Source organism: Mustela lutreola, chromosome 6 (assembly GCF_030435805.1).
Source record: "Mustela lutreola isolate mMusLut2 chromosome 6, mMusLut2.pri, whole genome shotgun sequence".
NCBI lineage: Eukaryota > Metazoa > Chordata > Mammalia > Carnivora > Mustelidae > Mustela > Mustela lutreola.
Window position 1 is genome coordinate 158,363,639 of NC_081295.1, and position 23,467 is coordinate 158,387,105.

General features: G+C 39.4%; 1 protein-coding gene across 1 annotated transcript; it reads left to right on the plus strand.

Annotated features, from left to right (window-relative positions):
* Positions 1–21,578: 21,578 nt before the first annotated feature.
* On the plus strand, positions 21,579–22,508 carry LOC131833309 (olfactory receptor 2B11-like). The gene has a single exon (XM_059176426.1). It carries the CDS (start codon positions 21,579–21,581, stop codon positions 22,506–22,508), a length of 930 nt encoding a protein of 309 aa, XP_059032409.1.
* The last annotated feature ends 959 nt before the right edge of the window (positions 22,509–23,467 follow it).

The window sequence follows — 23,467 nt, forward strand, 5'->3', positions numbered from 1 at the left end:
GCTTAACTACTGAGCTACCCAGGCAACCCCCTCAGAAAGAATTACTACATAATAATTATGAGACAAGTCCAAAAATCCAATAAATAAACAACTTGGGGGAGGAAAAAATATGAAGCAAAATTAGAAATAGAAAAGATATACAATTTTTCTGTCATTAAGGAAACACAAATCAAAATAACAAGGAAGTATCACATTATCTACTCATTTGGTAATGGTAGAAAAAAATCACCTTTAAAAGTTAGCTTTTAGCAAAACAGCCCCTGGATCTACCACCTGCCCACGTTCCATTTCTGAGGTGTCTGATCCTGAGCACACTGGTGATCACCCTTCTGCCACATTTAGAATGAATCTCTGCACTGGTAATGAGAGTTACTGTGAAGCTCGAATAAGGCGGTGCACAGGTCTGAAGTCATGCGTGCCTCAGACAGCAAGCATTGAGTGAGTGTGAGCTGCTCGTCACTTAGAGTATCGTGGATACCAGTCATTGTACTAATCAATAACATAATAATGGGCCATTATTTCTGCTTGGCATGCACATCAGAAGACATATGACCAGATTTACTGTTGGTGGTGCCAACACTAATTGTAAATTTATATTATAATGTGAGACAATTAAATATGTCACTTTTTCTTTGCTTCTACCATTATACTGAGACCATAGTTTCCAGTAAATGAAAGTCAAATCAGTGGGTAGTCGGGGTACTGGGTTATCTGAAAGGTGTGGGCCATAAGATGACTCTACTCAGCATCGGTATTTTCTTCTCTTTTTTTCACATCTTCTGCTCTCCCCACATTTTGTATGACAGTGGGATCTACTCGTTCTAAATCCTCTTTTCTATTATCAGAAAACTGGACTCCTCCCTTGACAAGCACACATTCGTTTCACGGTCATCTTACGGTCTCTCCTATTTATATATCTTGCACTAATCAAAAGAAACCTTAAATACCACTATTCCATGTTTTGCTTAAAAACATCCCACTGACAGTTTTAATGTTTGGTGATATGATGGTCAAATGTGCATTCTAAAGGGCGAAATGTTAACCAGGGTGGTTTGAATCACTGAAAATATTTGACATCTATTTTAAGATCCCTAGCAAACAAACCAAATACTGATGACTTCACAAGAGGCAGGAACGTGGGTGAGGTGACCAGAGGACAGAATTCCTTGCTTCAGCCATTACTCACCTTTCTTTCAAGTATCAGAGAGATACCTGTGCCTTTCTGTGTGCGCTCTTTCTGAGACATGGTCGACATATGCAATTCCCTTTTGAGTTCTCAAGCTTTGTAACATTCTTATTCAATGACCTTTTTCCCACAGATCGGAATGGCATTGGCATGTAACCTGGGCTGCATCGTGAATATATAATATGAGAAAAGTCCTTACAATGAAATAAAACTGATTTATAGGTATGTCTTCAGTTGCTGGAGCATGTTTGACTGATTGATGTTGGCTCTGCTCATGAGGTTCCTAGTGAAGTTTACAGGGAGAAGTTGATTTTATCGGTACCAGCAACATTGGGTAAGACATAGAGAAAGGATGTCCCTTTAAGGGCTAACTATTCCTACATGCTGCATCCTCTATTTTAGCGCTAGGGATTCCAGAGTCTCTTGAGTTTAATTGGTCATTGTGTCCAGAGAGGAAATAATAAGCTCTATCCTCAACTGCACAGGCACACAGGTGGTTCACAAATGCTAAAGCCAGGGGAAAGACAATAATCAGAAAGTATAAACATAAACTGGGAAAAAATGTGGAGGTATTTACTCAGGAAAGCAAAAGGGTAAATGAACTTATAGCCCAAATTCCATTTAAATGGGTTCATGGTCAGAGAGTTATTCTACTCATAGTGTATATGGAAAAAAGTATTCCTGTTTTTCATTGGTGAATATGAATATGTTTAGATTGTACCCATTAGTGATATTCAGCTTAAATAACTATATCAAACCAACCTACAACATGTAAATTATCACTTTGACTTTTAAGGTTACCATGAATCCATCAAGGCAGAATTAGTAAAAATGATGTGGAACCTGGTGATTCACAGACCTGTACCCCTGGGGATAAAAATATATGTTTATAAAAAATAAAAATTTATTAAAAAAAAATAAAGAAATGATGTGGGATTACCATAAGACTAGATTTTGAATATAACTTGATTTTGTGCAATTTATACTTTAATATGTGCTCACCTAAGACTTGAATACAATAAAGAAAACTGAAATCGTCCTTTCTGATGGAGGCATAATACTCCATCGTGTATATGGAGTATATCCATTCATCCGTTGAAGGGCATCTTTGTTCTTTCCACAGTTTGGCGACCATGGCCATTGCTGCTATAAACATTGGGGTACAGGTGACCCTTCTTTTCACTACATCTGTATCTTTGGGGTAAATACCCAGGAGTGCAATGGCAGGGTCATAGGGAAGTTCTATTTTTAATTTCTTGAGGAATCTCCACACTGTTCTCCAAAGAGGCTGCACCAACTTGCATTCCCACCAACAGTGGAAGAGGGTTCCCATTTCTCCACATCCTCTCCAACACATGTTGTTTCCTGTCTTGCTAATTTAGGTCATTCTAACTGGTGTAAGATGATATCTCAATGTAGTTTTATTTTGAATCACCCTGATGGCTAGTGATGATGAACATTTTTTCATGTGTCTGATAGCCATTTGTATGTCTTCACTGGAGAAGTGTCTGTTCATATCTTCTGCCCATTTTTCTTAATATGATTGTCTGTTTTGTGTGTGTTGAGTTTGAGGAGTTCATTATAGATCCTGGATATCAACCTTTTGTCTGTACTGTCATTTGCAAATATCATCTCCCATTCCGTGGGTTGCCTCTTTGTTTTCTTGACTGTTTCCTTTGCTGTGCAGAAGCTTTTGATTTTGATGAAGTCCCAACAGTTTATTTTCGCTTTTGTTTCCTTTGCCTTTGGAGACATATCTTGAAAGAAGTTGCTGTGGCTGATATTGAAGAGATTACTGCCTATGTTCTCCTCTAGGATTCTGATGGATTCCTGTCTCATGTTGAGGTCTTTATCCATTTTGAGTTTATCTTTGTGTACGGTGTAAGAGGACGGTCGAGTTTCATTCTTCTACATATAGCTGTCCAGTTTCCCCAGCACCATTTATTGAAGAGACTGTCTTTTTTCCACTGGAAGAGATTATGCTGAGTGAAATAAGTCAAGCAGAGAGAGTCAATTATCATATGGTTTCACTTATTTGTGGAGCATAACAAAAAGCATGTAGGACATGGGGAATGGCGAAAAGGGGGTTGGGGTAAATTGGAAGGGGAGGTGAATCATGAGAGACTATGGACTCTGAAAAACAATCTGAGGGTTTTGAAGGGATGGGGGTGGGAGATCGGGGTACCAGGTGGTGGGTATTAGAGAGGGCATGGATTGCATGGAGCACTAGGTGTGGTGAAAAAATAATGAATACTGTTATGCTGAAAATAAAAAATAAATTAAAAAAACCAAACTAATGTGTACTATACAGTGGCTAACTGACCATAATTTTAAAAAGTCTGGTTTTTTGATTTGTCTCGTTTTTTCCCTTTTTTCATTTGCTTTATTTCTTAAATTTCACATATGAGTGAAATCACATGGTATTTGTCTTTCTCTGGTTTATTCTCTTAGTATTATACCCTCTAAATCTGCCCATATTGTTGCAAATAGCAAGATTTCCTTTTTTATGGTTGAATAATATTCCATTATATTTATATACCACATCTTCTCTAGCCATTCACTTATTGATGGGAACTTAGGTTGCTTCCATAATTTGGGTATTATGCTGGGTAATGTGGGTATTAATGCTGTAATAACCATAGAGATGCATATATCCCTTCAAATTAGTGATTTCTTTAAATTTATTTTTTATTTATTTTCAGCATAACAGTATTCATTATTTTTTCACCACACCCAGTGCTCCATGCAATCCATGCCCTCTCTAATACCCACCACCTGGTACCCCCAACCTCCCACCCCCGCCACTTCAAACCCCTCAGATTGTTTTTCAGAGTCCAGAGTCTCTCATGGTTCACCTCCCCTTCCAGTTTACCCCAACTCCTTTCTCCTCTCTAACTCCCCATGTCCTCCATGCTATTAGTTATGCTCCACAAATAAGTGAAACCATATGATAATTGACTCTCTCTGCTTGACTTATTTCACTCAGCATAATCTCTTCCAGTCCCGTCCATGTTGCTACATGGAAGTTGGGTATTCATCCTTTCTGATGGAGGCATAATACTCCATCATGTATATGGACCACATCTTCCTTATCCATTCGTCCATTGAAGGGCATTTTGGTTCTTTTCACAGTCTGGCAACTGTGCCATTGCTGCTATGAACATTGGGGTACAGATGGCCTTTCTTTTCACTACATCTGTATCTTTGGGGTAAATACCCAGGAGTGCAATGGCAGGGTCATAGGGAAGCTCTATTTTTAATTTCTTAAGGAATCTCCACACTGTTTTCCAAAGTGGCTGCAACTTCATAAAATCTACCTATGAAAAACCCACAATGAATATCATCCTCAATGGGGAAAAGCTGACAGCCTTCCCTTTGAGATAAGGAACACGACAAGGATGCCTACTCTCACCACTCTTGTTCAACATCATTAGTTTTTGATGCAGTTTTAGTTAGTTGTGTGTAACCCCCAGTGTTCATCACAACACTGGCCCTCCTTAATGCCCATCACCCAGTTACCCTATACCCCTCCCCCCTCCTTTTGTAACCCTCAGTTTGTTTCCTGGAGTCCAGAGTCTCTCATGGGTTGTCTCCCTCTCTGATTTCTTCCCATTCAGTTTTCCCTCCCTTCCCCTGTGGTCCTGCACACTATTCCTTAGGTTCCATGCATGAGTGAAACTATATGATAATTGTCTTTCTCTGATTTACTTACTTCACTTAGCTTAATCCCCTCAAGTTCCATCTCTGTCAATGCAGTGGTAGGTATTCATCCTTTCTGATGACTGAGTAGTATTCCATTTATATATGAACACATCTTCTTTATCCATTTGTCTGTTGAAGGGCACCATGGCTCCTTCCACAGTTTGGATATTGTGAACATTGCTGCTGTGAATATTGGGGAGCATGTGCTGCTTCTTTTCTATGCATCTTTATCTTTGGGGTAAATACCCATTAGTGCAGTTGGTGGGTTGTAGGACAGTTCTATTTTTAACTTTCTAAGGAACCTCCAAGCTTTTTTCCAGGGTGATTGCATCAGCTTGCATTCCCATGAACAGTATAAGAGGATTCCCCTTTTCCCACAACCTCATCAACACTTATTGTCCCCGTCTTATTATTTATATCCATTCTAACTGGTGGAAGGTGGTATCTCATTGTGGTTGTGATTTGTATTTCCCTGATGCCAAGTGATGTTGAGCTTGTTTACATTTGTCTGTTAGCCATTTGTATGTCGTTTTCGAGAGGTGTCTGTTCATAACTCCTGCCCATTTTTTGGACTGGATTATTTGTTATTTGGGTGTTGAATTTGAGAAGTTCTTTATAGAACTTGGATAAGAGCCCCTCATCTCTTCTGTCATTTGCAAATATCTTCTCCCTTTGGGTGGGTTGCCTCTTAGTTTTCTTGATTATTTCCTTTGTTGTGCAGAAGCTATTTTTTTTATTAAATTAATTTATTTATTTTCAGCATAACAGTATTCATTATTTTTTCACCACACCCAGTGCTCTATGCAATCCATGACCTCCATAATAACCACCACCTGGTAACCCAACCTCCCACTCTCCCCGCCACTTCAAACCCCTCAGATTGTTTTTCGGAGTCCATAGTCTCTCATGGTTCACCTCCCCTTCAAATTTCTCCCAACTCCATTCTCCTCTCTAAAATTTTTTTGAGAGACAAGAGTGTATGCACAAGCAGTGGGGAGAGGCAGAGGGAGAGAATCCTAACCAGGCACAGTGTGGAGCTCAGTCTCAGAACCCTGAGATCATCTGAGCCAAAATCAAGAGTCAGAGGCTTAGTGGACTGAGCCACCCAGGTGCCCTGAAAGGGGTTAAAGTTCTTAGAGCTATCTCGCCTCACACTGGTGTAGGTGTACAGTGGCCTGTTCTCCCTCTGGAAAAGCCAGTCCGCCCCGTGTCAGGTAGGTCTGTCTCTGTCGTGCTAGCCTGTCTTCAGTGCCTCACCCTCTGTCTAGCCGCACTCACTCCCTTCGTGCTTGTAAATTCAAATGGGGTTAAGTCTTAGTAATGATCTGCCTTTAAAAACACAAAGTGGGGAGAGGAGTCAAGATGGCAGAGAAGTAGCAGGCTGAGACTACTTCAGCTAGCCGGAGATCAGCTAGATAGCTTATCTAAAGATTGCAAACACCTGCAGATCCATCGGCAGATCGAAAAGAAGAAGAACAGCAATTCTGGAAACAGAAAAACAACCACTTTCTGAAAGGTAGGACTGGCAGAGACGTGAATTCAAAGCGACGGGAAGATAGACCCCGGGGGGAGGGGCCGGCTCCTGGCAAACGGCGGAGCAACGGCGCACAAAATCAGGACTTTTAAAAGTCTGTTCCGCTGAGGGACATCGCTCCAGAGGCTAAACCGGGGCGAAGCCCACGTGGGGTCAGCGTGGACTCAGGTCCCGCAGGGTCACAGAAGGATCGGAGGTGTCTGAGTGTCGCAGAGCTTGCGGGTATTGGAACGGGAAAGCCGGCTACAGAGACAGAGCCGACAGTAAGCTCACAGCTTGGTGTTACCTTGAACCCGTCGCAGGCTCGGTGAGCTCGGAGCGTGGCAGGAGGTCAGGCAGACGGGAGTAACTGGGCGCTGTTCTCTGAGGGCGCACTGAGGAGTGGGGCCCTGGGCTCTGGGCTCCTCCGGGCTGGAGACCAGGAGGCCGCCATTTGTATTCCCGTCCTCCAGGAACTCTACGGAAAGCGCTCAGGGAACAAAAGCTCCTGAAAGCAAACCCGAGCGGATTACTCACCCCGGCCCCACGGGTAAGGGCAGTGCAATTCCGCCTGGGGCAAAGACACTTGAGAATCACTACACCAGGCCCCTCCCCCAGAAGATCAACAAGAAATCCAGCCTAGACCAATTTCACCTACCAAGGAGTGTGGTTTCAATACCAAGGAGAGCAGCAGAATTCCAGAGGAGGAGAAAGCAAAGCACGGAACTCATGGCCTTTTCCCTGTGATTTTTTTTAGTCTTGCAGTTAATTTAAATTTTTTCTTTTTCATTTTTTGTTTTTTTTCTTGCCCTCTGGTAAATTTTTTTTTAACTTTTACCTTTTTCTTTTTTAACGTTTTTTAACTAGTTTATCCAATATATATATTATTCTTTTTTATATTTTTCTTATTCATTTTCTTTTTTTAAATTCTTTTCTTTTCTTTTCTTTTTCTTTTTTTTTCTTCCTTTTTGAACCTCTTTTTATCCCCTTTCTCCCCCCTCACGATTTGGGATCTCTTCTAATTTGGTTAAAGCATATTTTCCTGGGGTTGTTGCCACCCTTTTAGTATTTTACTTGCTCCTTCATATACTCTTATCTGGACAAAATGACAAGACAGAAAAATTCAACACAAAAAAAAGAATAAGAGGCAGTACCGAAGGCTAGGGACCAAATCAATACAGACATTGGTAATATGTCAGATCTAGAGTTCAGAATGACAATTCTCAAGGTTCTAGCCGGGCTCAAAAAAGGCATGGAAGATATTAGAGAAACCCTCTCGAGAGATATAAAAGCCCTTTCTGGAGAAATAAAAAAAACTAAAATCTAACCAAGTTGAAATAAAAAAAGCTATTAATGAGGTGCAATCAAAAATGGAGGCTCTCACTGCTAGGATAAATGAGGCAGAAGAAAGAATTAGTGATATAGAAGACCAAATGACGAGAATAAAGAAGCTGAGCAAAAGAGGGACAAACAGCTACTGGACCACGAGGGGATAATTCGAGAGATAAGTGACACCATAAGACGAAACAACATTAGAATAATTGGGATTCCAGAAGAAGAAGAAAGAGAGAGGGGAGCAGAAGGTATACTGGAGAGAATTATTGGGGAGAATTTCCCCAATATGGCAAAGGGAACGAGCATCAAAATTCAGGAGGTTCAGAGAACGCCCTTCAAAATCAATAAGAATAGGCCCACACCCCATCACCTAATAGTAAAATTTACAAGTCTCAATGACAAAGAGAAAATCCTAAAAGCAGCCCGGGAAAAGAAGTCTGTAACATAAAATGGTAAGAATATTAGATTGGCAGCTAACTTATCCACAGAGACCTGGCAGGCCAGAAAGAGCTGGCATGATATATTCAGAGCACTAAACGAGAAAAACATGCAGCCAAGAATACTATATCCAGCTAGGCTATCATTGAAAATAGAAGGAGAGATTAAAAGCTTTCAGGACAAACAAAAACTGAAAGAATTTGCAAACACCAAACCAGCTCTACAGGAAATCTTGAAAGGGGTCCTCTAAGCAAAGAGAGAGCCTACAAGAGGTAGATCAGTAAGGAACAGAGACAATATACAGTAACAGTCACCTTAAAGGCAATACAATGGCACTAAATTCATATCTCTCAATAGTTACCCTGAATGTTAATGGGCTAAATGCCCCAATCAAAAGACACAGGGTATCAGAATGGATAAAAAAAACAAAACCCATCTATATGTTGCCTCTAAGAAACTCATTTTAAGCCCGAAGACACCTCCAGATTTAAAGTGAGGGGGTGGAAAAGAATTTACCATGCTAATGGACATCAGAAGAAAGCAGGAGTGGCAATCCTTATATCAGATCAATTAGATTTTAAGCCAAAGACTATAATAAGAGATGAGGAAGGACACTATATCATACTCAAAGGGTCTGTCCAACAAGAAGATTTAACAATTTTATATATCTCTGCCCCCAACGTGGGAGCAGCCAACTATATAAACCAATTAATAACAAAATCAAAGAAACACATCAACAATAATACAATAATAGTAGGGGACTTTAACACTCCCGTCACTGAAATGGACAGATCATCCAAGCAAAAGATCAGCAAGGAAATAAAGGCCTTAATTAAACAACACACTGGACCAGATGGACATCACAGATATATTCAGAACATTTCATCCCAAAGCCACAGAATACACATTCTTCTCTAGTGCACATGGAACATTCTCCAGAATAGATCACATCCTCGGTCCTAAATCAGGACTTAACCAGTATCAAAAAATTGGGATCATTCCCTGCATATTTTCAGACCACATTGTTCTAAAGCTAGAACTCAACCACAAAAGGAAGTTTGAAAAGAACCAAAATACATGGAGACTAAACAGCATCCTTCTAAAGAATGAATGGGTCAACCGGCAAATTAAAGAAGAATTGAAAAAAATCATGGAAACAAATGATAATGAAAATACAACGGTTCAAAATCTGTGGGACACAACAAAGGCAGTCCTGAGAGGAAAATATATAGCGGTACAAGCCTTTCTCAAGAAACAAGAAAGGTTTCAGATACACAACCTAACCCTATAACTAAAGGAGCTGGAGAAAGAACAAGAAAGAAACCCTAAGCCCAGCAGGAGAAGAGAAATCATAAAGATCAGAGCAGAAATCAATGAAATAGAAACCAAAAAAACAATAGAGCAAATCAACGAAACTAGGAGCTGGTTCTTTGAAGGAATTAATAAAATTGATAAACCCCTGGCCCGACTTATCAAAATGAAAAGAGAAAGGACCCAAATAAACAAAATCATGAATAAAAGAGGAGAGATCACAACTAACACCAAAGAAATACAAACTATTATAAGAACATACTATGAGCAATTCTACGCCAACAAATTTGACAATCTGGAAGAAATGGATGCATTCTTAGAAACATATAAACTACCACAACTAAACCAGGAAGAAATAGAAAGCCTGAACAGACCCATAACCAGTAAAGAGATTGAAACAGTCATTAAAAAATTCCAAACAAACAAAAGCCCAGGGCCAGACGGCTTCCTGGGGGAATTCTACCAAACATTTAAAGAAGAACTAATTCCTATTCTCCTGAAACTGTTCCAAAAAATAGAAATGGTCAACTACTCTTCGACAAAGCAGGAAAAAATGTCCAATGAAAAAAAGACAGCCTCTTCAATAAATGGGGTTGGGAAAATTGGACAGCCACATACAGAAAAATGAAATTGGACCATTTCCTTACACCACACACAAACTCATTTTATGAGGCCAGCATCACCTTGATCCCAAAACCAGACAAGGATCCCATCAAAAAAGAGAGCTATAGACCAATATCCTTGATGAACACAGATGCGAAAATTCTCACCAAAATACTAGCCAATAGGATTCAACAGTACATTAAAAGGATTATTCACCATGACCAAGTGGGATTTATTCCAGGGCTGCAAGGTTGGTTCAACATCCGCAAATCAGTCAATGTGATACAACACATCAATAAAAGAAAAAACAAGAACCATATGATACTCTCAATAGATGCTGAAAAAGCATTTGACAAAGTACAGCATCCCTTCCTGATCAAAACTCTTCAAAGTGTAGGGATAGAGGGCACATACCTCAATATCATCAAAGCCATCTATGAAAAACCCACTGCAAATATCGTTCTCAATGGAGAAAAACTGAAAGCTTTTCCGCTAAGGTCAGGAACACGGCAGGGATGTCCATTATCACCACTGCTATTCAACATAGTACTAGAGGTCCTAGCCTCAGCAATCAGACAACAAAAGGAAATTAAAGGCATCCAAATCGGCAAAGAAGAAGTCAAACTATCACTCTTCGCAGAACGTATGATACTATATGTGGAAAACCCAAAAGACTCCACTCCAAAACTGCTAGAACTTATACAGGAATTCAGTAAAGTGTCAGGATATAAAATCAATGCACAGAAATCAGTTGCATTTCTCTACACCAACAACAAGACAGAAGAAAGAGAAACTAAGGAGTCAATCCCATTTACAATTGCACCCCAAACCATAAGATACCTAGGAATAAACCTAACCAAAGAGGCACAGAATCTATACTCAGAAAACTATAAAGTACTCATGAAAGAAATTGAGGAAGACACAAAGAAATGGAAAAATGTTCCATGCTCATGGATTGGAAGAATAAATATTGTGAAAATGTCTATGCTACCTAAAGCAATCTACACATTTAATGCAATTCCTATCAAAGTACCATCCATCTTTTTCAAAGAAATGGAACAAATAATTCTAAAATTTATATGGAACCAGAAAAGACCTCGAATAGCCAAAGGGATATTGAAAAAGAAAGCCAAAGCTGGTGGCATCACAATTCCGACTTCAAGCTCTATTACAGAGCTGTCATCATCAAGACAGCATGGTACTGGCACAAAAACAGACACATAGATCAATGGAACAGAATAGAGAGCCCAGAAATAGACCCTCAACTCTATGGTCAACTACTCTTCGACAAAGCAGGAAAAAATGTCCAATGAAAAAAAGACAGCCTCTTCAATAAATGGGGTTGGGAAAATTGGACAGCCACATACAGAAAAATGAAATTGGACCATTTCCTTACACCACACACAAAAATAGACTCAAAATGGATGAACGACCTCAATGTGAGAAAGGAATCCATACAAATCCTTAAGGAGAACACAGGCAGAAATCTTTTCGACCTCAGCTGCAGCAACATCTTCCTAGGAACATCGCCAAAGGCAAGGGAAGCAAGGGCAAAAATGAACTATTGGGATTTCATCAAGATCAAAAGCTTTTGCACAGCAAAGGAAGCAGTTAACAAAATCAAAAGACAACTGACAGAATGGGAGAAGATATTTGCAAACGATATATCAGATAAAGGACTAGTCTCCAAAATCTATAAAGAACTTAGCAAACTCAACACCCAAAGAACAAATAATCCAATCAAGAAATGGGCAGAGGACATGAACAGACACTTCTGCAAAGAAGACATCCAGATGGCCAATAGACACATGAAAAAGTGCTCCATATCCCTCGGCATCAGGGAAATACAAATCAAAACCACAATGAGATATCACCTCACACCAGTCAGAATGGCTAAAATCAACAAGTCAGGAAATGACAGATGCTGGCGAGGATGCGGAGAAAGGCGAACCCTCCTACACTGTTGGTGGGAATGCAAGCTGGTGCAGCCACTCTGGAAAACAGCATGGAGGTTCCTCAAAATGTTGAAAATAGAACTGCCCTATGACCCAGCACTTGCACTACTGGGTATTTACCCTAAAGATACAAACGTGGTGATCCAAAGGGGCACGTGCACCCGAATGTTTATAGCAGCAATGTCCACAATAGCCAAACTATGGAAAGAACCTAGATGTCCATCAACAGATGAATGGATCAAGAAGATGTGGTATATATACACAATGGAATACTATGCAGCCATCAAAAGAAATGAAATCATGCCATTTGCGACAACATGGATGGAACTAGAGCGTATCATGCTTAGCGAAATAAGTCAAGCGGAGAAAGACAACTATCATATGATCTCCCTGATATGAGGAAGTGGTGATGCAACATGGAGGCTTAAGTGGGTAGGAGAAGAATCAATGAAACAAGATGGGATTGGGAGGGAGACAAACCATAAGTGACTCTTAATCTCACAAAACAAACTGAGGGTTGCTGGGGGGAGGGGGGTTGGGAGAAGGAGGGTGGGGTTATAGACATTGGGGAGGGTATGTGCTTTGGTGAGTGCTTTGAAGTGTGTAAACCTGGTGATTCACAGACCTGTGCCCCTGGGGATAAAAATATATGTTTATAAAAAATAAAAAATTTTTTTAAAAGATGCACTAATTAAAACAACATGGTGTTGTCATAAAAACAGACACGTAGATAAACAGAACAGAATAGAACACCTGGAAATTAACCCACAACTACATGACCAACTAAAATGACAAAGCAGGAAAGAATGTCCAAAGGGGAAAAAAAGACAGTCAATAAATGGTGTTGTTTGAAACTGGACAGCAACATGGAAGAAAATGAAACTGAATCACTTTTTTAAAATAACATAAACAAAAGTAAATTCAAAATGGGTGAAAAACCTAAATGGGTGAAACACGTGAGACAGGAAACATACAAAATTCTAGAGGAGAAAAAAGGCAGTAACGCCTTTGACATCAATCCTAGCAACTTCCCTCTATAGTCTCCTGGAACAAGGGAAACACAAGCAAATATAAACTATTGAGACTTCATCAAAATAAAAACCTCTACACAGTGAAGGAAATGATCAACAAACCTAAATGGTAACCTATGGAACAGGAGAAGATCCTTGCAAATGACACATCTGATAGAGCATTAGTATTCAAAATCTATAAAGAACTTACCAAATTCAACACCCAGAAATAAATAATCCAGTTTAAAAATGGGCAGAACAGTAGAATACACATTTTTCCAAAGACATAGGAGTGGATAGAGACACATGAAAAGATACTCAACATCACTCATCATCAAGGATATACAAACAAGAACCCAATGAGATATCATCTCACACCTGTCAGAATGGCTAAAATTATCAGCACAGGAAACAACTATGTTGGCAAAGATGCAGAGAAAGGATATCTTTCTTGCACTGTTGGTGGGAATGCAAACAGGTGTAGCCATTGTGGAAACAGTACGTGTGTTCTTCAAAAAGTTAAAAATAGAATTATCCTATGATCCAGCAACTTCACTACTAAATATTTAACCAAAGGATACAAAAATACTAATTTGAAGGGGTACGTGCACCCCAATGATTATAGCAGCATTATCAACAGTAGCCAAACTACGGAAAGAACACAAGTGTTCATCAGCTGAGGGATGCATAAAGAAGATGTGTGTGTGTGTGTGTGTGTGTGTGTGTGTGTGTGTGTGTAATATCACTCAGTCAACAAAAGAACGAAATCTTACCACATGGAACAACATGGATAGAACTAGAGAGTATTCTGCTAAGTGAAATAAGTCAGACAAAGACAAATGCTTGATCTCAATTATATGTGGTATTTAAGAAACAAAACAAATGAACATGGGGTGGGGAGTAGGCAACCAAGAAACAGACTCTTTTTTAAAACATACAATGTATTGAGGGAGGAGCAAGATGGTGGAGGAGTAGGACACCTAATACCATTGGGTCCCAGGAGTTCAGCGAAATAGTTATCAAACCATTCTGAACACCTACAAACTCAACAGGAACTAGAAGAAGAGCAGCAGTTCTAGGAACAGAAAAGCGACCACTTTATGGAAGGTAGGATGTGCGAAGTGAATCCAAAGCAATGGAAAGATAGACCGCGGGGACAGGGGCAGGCTCCTGGCAAGAGATAGAGCAGTGGAGCACAAAATCAGGCCTTTTGTAAGTCTGCTCCATGGAAGGACGTCGCTCCAGAGGATAAGCCGGTGGTGCAGCCCTCCTAGGGACATTGTGGTCTCAAGACCCTTAGGGTCACAGAAATACCAGGGGTGCCTGAGTGTGGCAGAGCCCCCAGGCATCAGAGCGGGAGAGCTGGCTGCAGAGATGGAGCCAAGCAGTGGGCTCTCAGCTCAGTCTCACCTTAAACTGTGATCAAGGCACAGTTGGCCACTGCTTTTCAATCAGGGACCCCACAAGCAGCAGATCCAGGGAGACCCCCTTCTTCCTCCTCTGAAAAGAATGGCATGGGAACATGCAGCAAGGATCTGCTTGGTTTAGAGACTCCAAACTGGGCCATGCGCCAGACAGAGAAATGCTCAGTCACAGGCCAGGTGAACTCAGAGCATGGTTGGAGACCAGGGAGACAGGAAGGATTGACTGCTTTTCTCTGAAGGCGCACTGAGCAGCGGCCTGAGCTCTTGGCTCCTCTGGGCCAGGACTGGGAAGCCGCCTTCTTCATTCCCACCCTACAAAGCAGTATGGAAAGCGGTCAGGAAACAAAACCTCCCAAGACCCAAACCACGCAGATTGCTTAGGCTGGCCCCTGGCAAGGGCAGTGCAATTCCACCTCAGGCAAAGACATTTGAGAATCAGGGCAACAGGCCCCTCCCCCAGATCAGCAAGACCATCCAGCCAAGACCAAGTTCACAGATCAATGAGAACTGCGGAATTCCAGAGATGCAGGAATGCAACACACAGAAGTCATGGGTTTTTTCCCCATGATCCTTTAGTCTTTCAAAGGTAATTTTTTTTTAAGATTTTTTTTATTTGACAGAGAGAGATCACAAGTAGGCAGAGAGACAGGCAGACAGAGAGAGGGGAGAAGCAGGCTTTCCGCAGAGCAGAGAGCCCAGTGGGGGGCTTAATCCCAGGACCCTGAGATCATGACCTGGGCTGAAAGCAGAGGCTTAAACCATTGAGCCACCCAGGTGTCCTGAAAGTTAAATTTTTAAATTTTTTTTCCTTATTCTATTTTCTTTTTTTTAAAATTTCTTTTCAGCATAACAGAATTCATTGTTTTTGCACCACACCCAGTGCTCCATGCAATGCATGCCTTCTCTTTCCTATTTTAACATTTTTAAACTATTTTATCTTATCAATACCTTTTTAAAAATCTTTTAAAATTTTTATTGTTATAGTCATATTCTATCCTTTCATTGTATTTAGCCTTAGTTTTTGTAAACATATAGGTTTTTCTTTCTTTAAAATTTTGAGATACAGTATCTTCTAACGGATCAAAATAAACACTAAATCTAGCACATGGCTTTGTTCTAGTCTCCAGCCTGATCACAGTCTTTCCTTTTTTCTTTTTTAAAAAGATTTTATTTATTATTTGACAGAGAGAGATCACAAGTAGGCAGAGAGGCAGGTAGGGGGGTGGGAAGCAGCCTCCCCACTGAACAAAGAGCCTGATGCAGGGCTGGATCCCAGGATCCTGGGATTGTGACCTGAGCCAAACACAGAGGCTGAACCCACTGAGTCACCCAGGCACCCCACTTTTTTATTTTTTCAACCAACTTCTTATCAATTCTTTTTCAGGATCTTTTTAAATTTTCAACTTTACAGTCATATTCTATCCCTTCATCATATATACCCTTATTTTTGTATACATATGTTTTTCTTTCTTCTGTTACTGACTCATAATTTTAAGCTAAGCTTTCTGTTTGAATTATATTTATAAATTAATTTGCAAAAATAAAAGTCTTTAAAGTGTAAAAAAAAAAAATTTGTGAGACTATTTGTCTAACAGACCAAAATACAGCCAAAATCAAGTGTGTGGCTCATTTCTAGTTACCAGTCCAATATATGATATCACCCCAATGATTACAGGAGCATTATCAGCAATAGTCAGACTAGGAAAGAACACAAGTACACACACACACACACATATATATGTATGTATATGTATATATGTGTATATACATATATATTATATACACGTACTTGTGTATAATATATATGTGTGTATATATAATATATACATATATGTAAATGTATATGTATGTATATATACATATATATCTATATACACACTTGTGTATATAAAAATATATATAAATGCATGTATATACATATATATTTTCCCCTCCGTTCTTCTGCCCCCACCCCCAGTTTCAGGTTTCTTCCAATTTGGTCAGTGTATATTTTTCTGGGTCATTGCGACCCTTTAGTATTTTGTTCTCTCACTTATCTATTTTTTATTTTTATTTTTTAAAAGATTTTATTTATTTATGTGAGAGAGAGAGACAGACAGACAGAATGAGAGAGCATAAGAGGGGAGGTCAGAGGGAGAAGCAGACTCCCCATGGAGCTGGGAGCCTGATGTGGGACTTGATCCCAGGACTCTGGGATCATGACCTGAGTCGAAGGCAGTCACTCAACCAACTGAGCCACCCAGGCACCCTCATTCATCTATTCTTATCTGGATAAAATGACAAGGTGAAAAAACTGACCCCCCCCCAAAAAAAGAACAAGAGGCAATAACAACGGCTAGGGACCTAATGAATACAGACATCCGTAAGATGTCATATCTGGAGTTCAGAATGGCGATTATGAAGGTGTTAGCTGGACTCGAAAAAAGTGTGGAAGATACTAGAGAATCCCTTTCTGGAAAAAATAAAAGAACTAAAATCTAACCAGATTGAAATAAAAAATTATTTTAATTTCTATTAAATGACTATTTTTTCCATTCTTTATGAACATATAATGTATTATTTGCTTTGGGGGGTACAGGTCTGTGAATCATCTCTTATACAATTCACAGCACTCAGCATAGAACATACCCTCCCCAATGTCCATCACCCAGTCACCCCATGCCTCCTATCCCCCAAGAAACAGACTCAACTACAAAGAACAAACTCCTGGTTATTAGAGGGAAGTTGGACAAGGGAATGGGATAAATGTGTGATGGGGATTAAGGAGGACACGTGATGAGTACCTTGTTTTGTATATAAGTGCAGAATCCTTAAATTCTAGACCAATATTACACTGTATTTTAAGTAACTGGAATTTAAATAAAAATGTGGACAAACATGTCTCAAAAAAAATCTGAGAGGTATTCTATAAATGAACAAAGATATTAAAGGAACTCACACTCAAATTCCCCCAAATCACTTGTTCAAACTAGATCTACTCCAATTATGTCTTATTCATTGAGTGATCAACGATTCATTAATTGTGTATAATACCCAATGCTCATGAGGTCACATGCCCTCCTTAATGCCCATCCTATTTAAAATTAGTGTCCAATATGTTGGGAAATAAAATGAGTTGATTTTAAAACAAATCTAGTAGCAGAAGAAACTTTTCTACCACTCTCAGTTCAGTAGGTAATTAATAAGAAGCATTTCCATGGTGAAGTTTCCCAAGGAACTTTCTCTGTTAGCTCCTCTGGGATACACATAAATGGCCTGTTAGAAAACAATGCCCAAGGGTCTGAACAACATTCTACAAATAGCACATTCAGAATGCATTCTTGATATAATCTACTATTGTCTTTCTAATCCAGGGGTTTTTTTCTTTTCTTATCATCAGCATTGTTAGAAATGAAAAACACATTTCTTTTTTTTTTTTTTTTTATGAAGCTAATTCTTAGGTACTCATCTATGTAGTACAGTTTCTCTATCATTCTCTGAAAGTTTGGAAATTCATGTCTTCTTTCAAAATTCCTTTCGATTGAGTGATACTTATCACAATAAGGTGAGTAAAAGGACACTTGTTTTAAAGTACCCATTCTTGGGAGGGTGGGAATGTGTGTACATCACAGTACCTAATATATATAAGAATATCAGAAAGCATTTCATTTCAGGAACACTTTTCTAGACTTTGAAAATACTAGTTTGAATGCAAGCAGAAATAGAATGCAAGCAGATTACTCTTGGTAATTAATCTCTCTCAGGCTTTCACTTAAAGCAACAGTGTGTGATGAAGATGATCTATGGTTCCAATAAGCTGGAATGAACATGTGATTGGAGATATAAAGGAGGTGTCAAAAGGAATAAAGGCTGGCACTTCATTAAACGCACTTTAAGCATCCATGGATAAACGGACCCCTGTGCGGTAAAACAGCGATGAAAAAAATCATTGGAAGTAGAAGATGCAAAGTCATGGATCCAAGAACTAACAGGACTGAAGTCCTGTGAAAATGACATGGTGAAGCTTACAAATCTAGGATAGAATTGTAAAGCTCAAATATGCATCATGTGTGCATTTTATTGATTAAGACACTGCTGTGGTATCTCTAGGGAACTATTTAAAGAGCTTAAGGAGGAGCTGCACTGGTCACCATCACAAACAAAACTAGTCTATGAGGTGAGTAATATGAACAAAATTCCAAATAATACAAATTTAATAAAATTGTTGAAAGTATACTTGAATCATTAAGGTTAGATAAAATTAACTGTGGAAGAATTCATGGAGGCTCAAATCTGAAGTTACCCCTTAAAAAATGGAGTTATGTTCCATGACAGAAAAATCTAAAAGGTGAGTATAATCATATTAAATGACTAGACATGAAGGATTTTAGTGGACAACTATTTAATAATGTGAGTAGATCATAATTTTAGATTACTCATTTTAACTAATTAACTCATATCATGCTTTTACTTCAGATCCCATCTAAAACATACTCTTTACCTGAAAAAAAACTTAAACAAACTTGTGTTCCTAACATAGTGCACTCATACCACATCTTGAGTAATGTCAAGGTCAAATAAGGTGTAGTAGACACATTCATTCAGGAAACATCTCCAGGGGCGCCTGGGTGGCTCAGTGGGTAAAGCCGCTGCCTTCGGTTCGGGTCATGATCTCAGGGTCGTGGGATCGAGTCCTGCATCGGGCTCTCTGCTCAGCAGGGAGCCTGCTTCCTCCTCTCTCTCTCTCTGCCTGCCTCTCTGCCTACTTGTGATCTCTCTTTGTCAAATAAATAGATAGAAAATCTTGAAAAAAAAAAAAAAAGGAAACATCTCCAGACTACAGATGTTTTCTTTGGAATTTTGAGACTCTGAAATCATCATTTTATTATCTCACTACCACATTTGAGTAATTAATTGCTTTTTGATCTTTAGAACCTCCCTAATTATTAGAAGGCAATCATTCACGGAATGATCAATTACATCCTAAATGAATGATTAGCAATATCCTAAAATATGGATACCAAAATTTCCTTTCTCATAAGTTCTAGGGAGGAGTCCTAAATGATGTAATGTGTGCAAAATCCTTCTTGGAGTTTTCAGCACACAGGGCTTATTAAGGATTAGTTAGAACTATTACTATTTTATTGTTATTTGTGCACTTCTGACCTAGGGATAGTGTGTAATCAAAGAGCAACATTCACATTTTAGTCATGAGTAATTTGTTTTCTTTTCCTTTTAGTTTTTATTCTAATTCCAGTTAGTTAACATACAATGTGATACTCGTTTCAGGTGTACCATAAAGTGATTCAAAGATCCCATCCAACATCTGGTGCTCATCACAAATGCATGCCTCCTATCCCCCAAGAAATAGACTCAACTGTAGAGAACAAGCTCATAGTTATTAGAGGGGAGTTGGACAAAGGAATGGGATAAGTGTGTGATGGGGATTAAGGAGGACATGTGATGAGTACCTGTCTGTGACATCTGTCACCCTCTTGATTGCCAGGGTCGATTAGGATGATCTGGCTAGCTAGGCAGGTGGCCCCTTCCTCCCTCACTACTCCATGTGTGTCCCTCCCAAAACTGTGCACTCAGAGAATGACCTTCCCCAATAGAACAGGACCGTTCTTTGGTCAAGGCTATATGAGTAGCTCACTTCCCCGACTAGAACCCCCAAACAAAAACTATGGGTTTTGTGTAACACCTCACAAGATGGCTTTGAGGATTTAATGAAATATAGAATGTGAAAACTGTACTTTGTAACCATACAAACATAATGTTTGTTACTCTTAAACCACAAACTCACTAGTGACATAAGTCAGAATTTGTCACTGGATGCATCATAGCCATAATCATGATCTATCTTATCTTGCAAAAAGAATTATAGATATAACGAAACACAATTTGCCACTAAAGGAAGGAACAGTATAAATTTTTTTAAAAAATGGTTCTCTAGTTAATCTTTCCAAAACACTACTTTACTCAGCTAGTTGATTTTCTTGTTACAATGTGCTTCTTATCTTAAAAAAAAAAAAAAAAAAAAGGAACACTACACCAAAAGCTAATGATATACTGTATGGTGACTAACACACACACAAAAATAATACTGTGAAAAGAAAGAAAAACAAAAGGAATATGTAAAATAGTTTGTGAAAATGTGTGTGAGTCTCTGGTCCTGACTGAATTGGAATATCAGCTTTCCTCCGGACACCAGTTCTCTGGAGTTAAAAGCTGTATTTGTAGCTATTTACAATCAAGTGGACCACTAATAACTGTGCAAACGCCTATAATAATAGAATCAAAAGTCCACTTAATAAAGGAAAATCACTACCATATAGTAAATTAAGTTTTAATGGAAAAATCAAGTGCCCGGTTTGAAGGAAGTACTTATACAAGAAAATACACATCCCCAAATAAATTCTTCAGCATGGGAAACATATGTCATGGCTCAGCTCTCAGTTCATACTTCAGGAACCTGACATTTCTTGCTCACTTCCAAAATACCAAAATGAACTTGTACAAAATCTACCTTCTTACTCTCCGTAGAGATGATAAAACTATTCAACTGACTACTTGAGTTTGGACAAGGCTGTCATGATGATATTACAGCTTGTGTTCTCCTTCTTGTGAGTCAGCTACCTCAAGAATTCCACTGCTCATAATATTTCAGGAATACCTTGCATCAGTGTCCCCGGGGCCCCATGTCACATCCACTCTATCAGACACCAAGAAACAGAAATTGATAAATTGCATTTTAACAATCTCCTCATATGATTTTTATGCAAGCAAGCAAAGTTTGAAAATCATTACATGGGAGTTTCTAAAACAAAAGATGCTTCCACTTTCCATTTAATCCTCTTTGTAACACAAGGAGATCATCATTGTCATGCTTTTATACATTGAGTTTCAGCATGGTCAGGCTATTTTTCTAAAGTCACCAGCTCCGTTTTGTAGTGTCAGGAGGGAAAGTAAGTCACCTGGTGTCAGATTCCTTTTATTATTTCCCTCACAAGATTCTGTAGCCCATCCTCTGTCAGTGGATGACACATACAGTTCTCCTAACTCTTCCTATCTTTTCTGCCACTTCTCTGCTGTAGGTGAAACAAGGTAAGGACTGGTGCAATGAACAACAGCCATCCTGAAGAGTTTATTCTACTAGGTTTCTCAGACCGTCCTTGGATGGAGCTTCCTCTCTTTGCTGTTCTTCTTATAACATACCCCATGGCCATGGTTGGAAATGTAGCCATTATTCTAGTGTCTAGGTTAGATGCCCGTCTGCACAGCCCCATGTATTTCTTCCTCACAAACCTCTCCTTCCTAGACATGTGCTACATCACAAGCATTGTCCCTCAGATGCTTTTTAACCTGGGAAGTGCTAGGAAGACAATCAGCTATATTGGCTGTGTGGTTCAGCTTTATTTCTTTCACTTAATGGGGGGCACAGAATGTCTGATTTTGGCTATTATGTCTTTTGATCGCTATGTGGCTATCTGCAAGCCTTTGCACTACACCCTCATCATGAACCCACGTGTCTGTATCCTGTTGGTATCCACTGTGTGGCTGACTGGACTCACCTTTGCTATCTCAGAGGCCACTGCTACCTTACAGTTACCACTGTGTGGCCTCAATAAATTGGATCACTTGATGTGTGAGATTCCTGTTCTGATAAAGGCTGCCTGTGGAGAAAAGGCTGCTAATGAGCTCATGCTCTCTGTGGTGTGTATTTTTATATTAGCTGTTCCTCTGTGCTTAATTCTTGCTTCCTATGCTTGTATTGGACATGCTGTATTTAAAGTTAAGTCTTCTGAGGGAAGGAAGAAGGCCTTTGGGACATGTTCCTCCCACCTCATTGTAGTTTTCTTGTTTTATGGTCCAGCCATTAGCATGTACATTCAGCCGCCCTCTTCCATCTCAAGGGACCAGCCCAAGTTCATGGCACTCTTCTATGGAGTGGTGACACCTGCACTGAACCCTTTTATCTACACCCTGAGGAATAAGGATGTAAAGGGGGCATTAGCCGACCTAGTGAGGGGCATATTCACTTCCAAGTGATGGCTGGGAAATAAATGGAAAGTATTTAAAACTACAGTAGTTTATAGGGTTTTCTCTAATAATTCACTCTTGTGTCCTATTTCCCCAAGTTTTATGTGAGATATTCATGTGCTGCATTTGATACAGTCATGTTAGGCAACAATGATGCTTGGCTATATGCACCACTAAGCACACTATGTTTGTGAAAATGTAGTGAAAGTAGTTCTACACTGTACTCTAAAATACTAATTTTACTAAGTAATAAAATATGTAATAATACAAATTAAAATATAAACCCATTAGTTCAAACTATTCATTATAAAATAGTACTGCAACCCCACATCTGTGCACGTTGTATCATTATGTCACTTGAGAAGTATTTTTCACTGGTCTCTGTCACGGTAGCTCATGTCTCAGTGGGCAGCTGGGCTAAGCTGTGCATTCCCTGTTGGGCACCCCATCCTTCAGAACAACTGCAAGCCTTCTAAGTTTATCAATTCAATTATGGAGACACTGTTGCTTTTTTTTAACAGTTCAAAAAGATCTTTATTCTTTATTACTATTTTCTTAAGTTATATTAGTCATGATGCAGTACATCATTATTAGTTTTTGATGTAGTGTTCCAAGATTCATTACTTACCTATGACACTCAGTGTTCCATGCAATATGTGCCCTCCTTAATACCTATCACCCGGCCAAGCCATCCCTCCATACCCCCAAAACCCTCAGTTTGCTTCTCAGAGTCCACAATCTCTCATGGTTCATCTCCCTCTCTGATTTCCCCCCCTTCACTTTTCCCTTCCTTCTAATGTCCTCCACACTATTCCTTATGTTCCACAAATAAGTGAAACCATATGATAATTGGCTTTCTCTGCCTGACTTATTTCAGGCAGCATAATCTCCTCCAGTCCCATCCATTCCATGTTGATGCAAAAGTTGGATATTCATCTTTTCTCATGGCTGAATAATACTTTATACTT

Excerpts from the sequence above, each read along its gene's own strand:
- LOC131833309 (XM_059176426.1), top strand. The coding sequence starts at position 21,579 with ATGAACAACAGCCATCCTGAAGAGTTTATTCTACTAGGTTTCTCAGAC.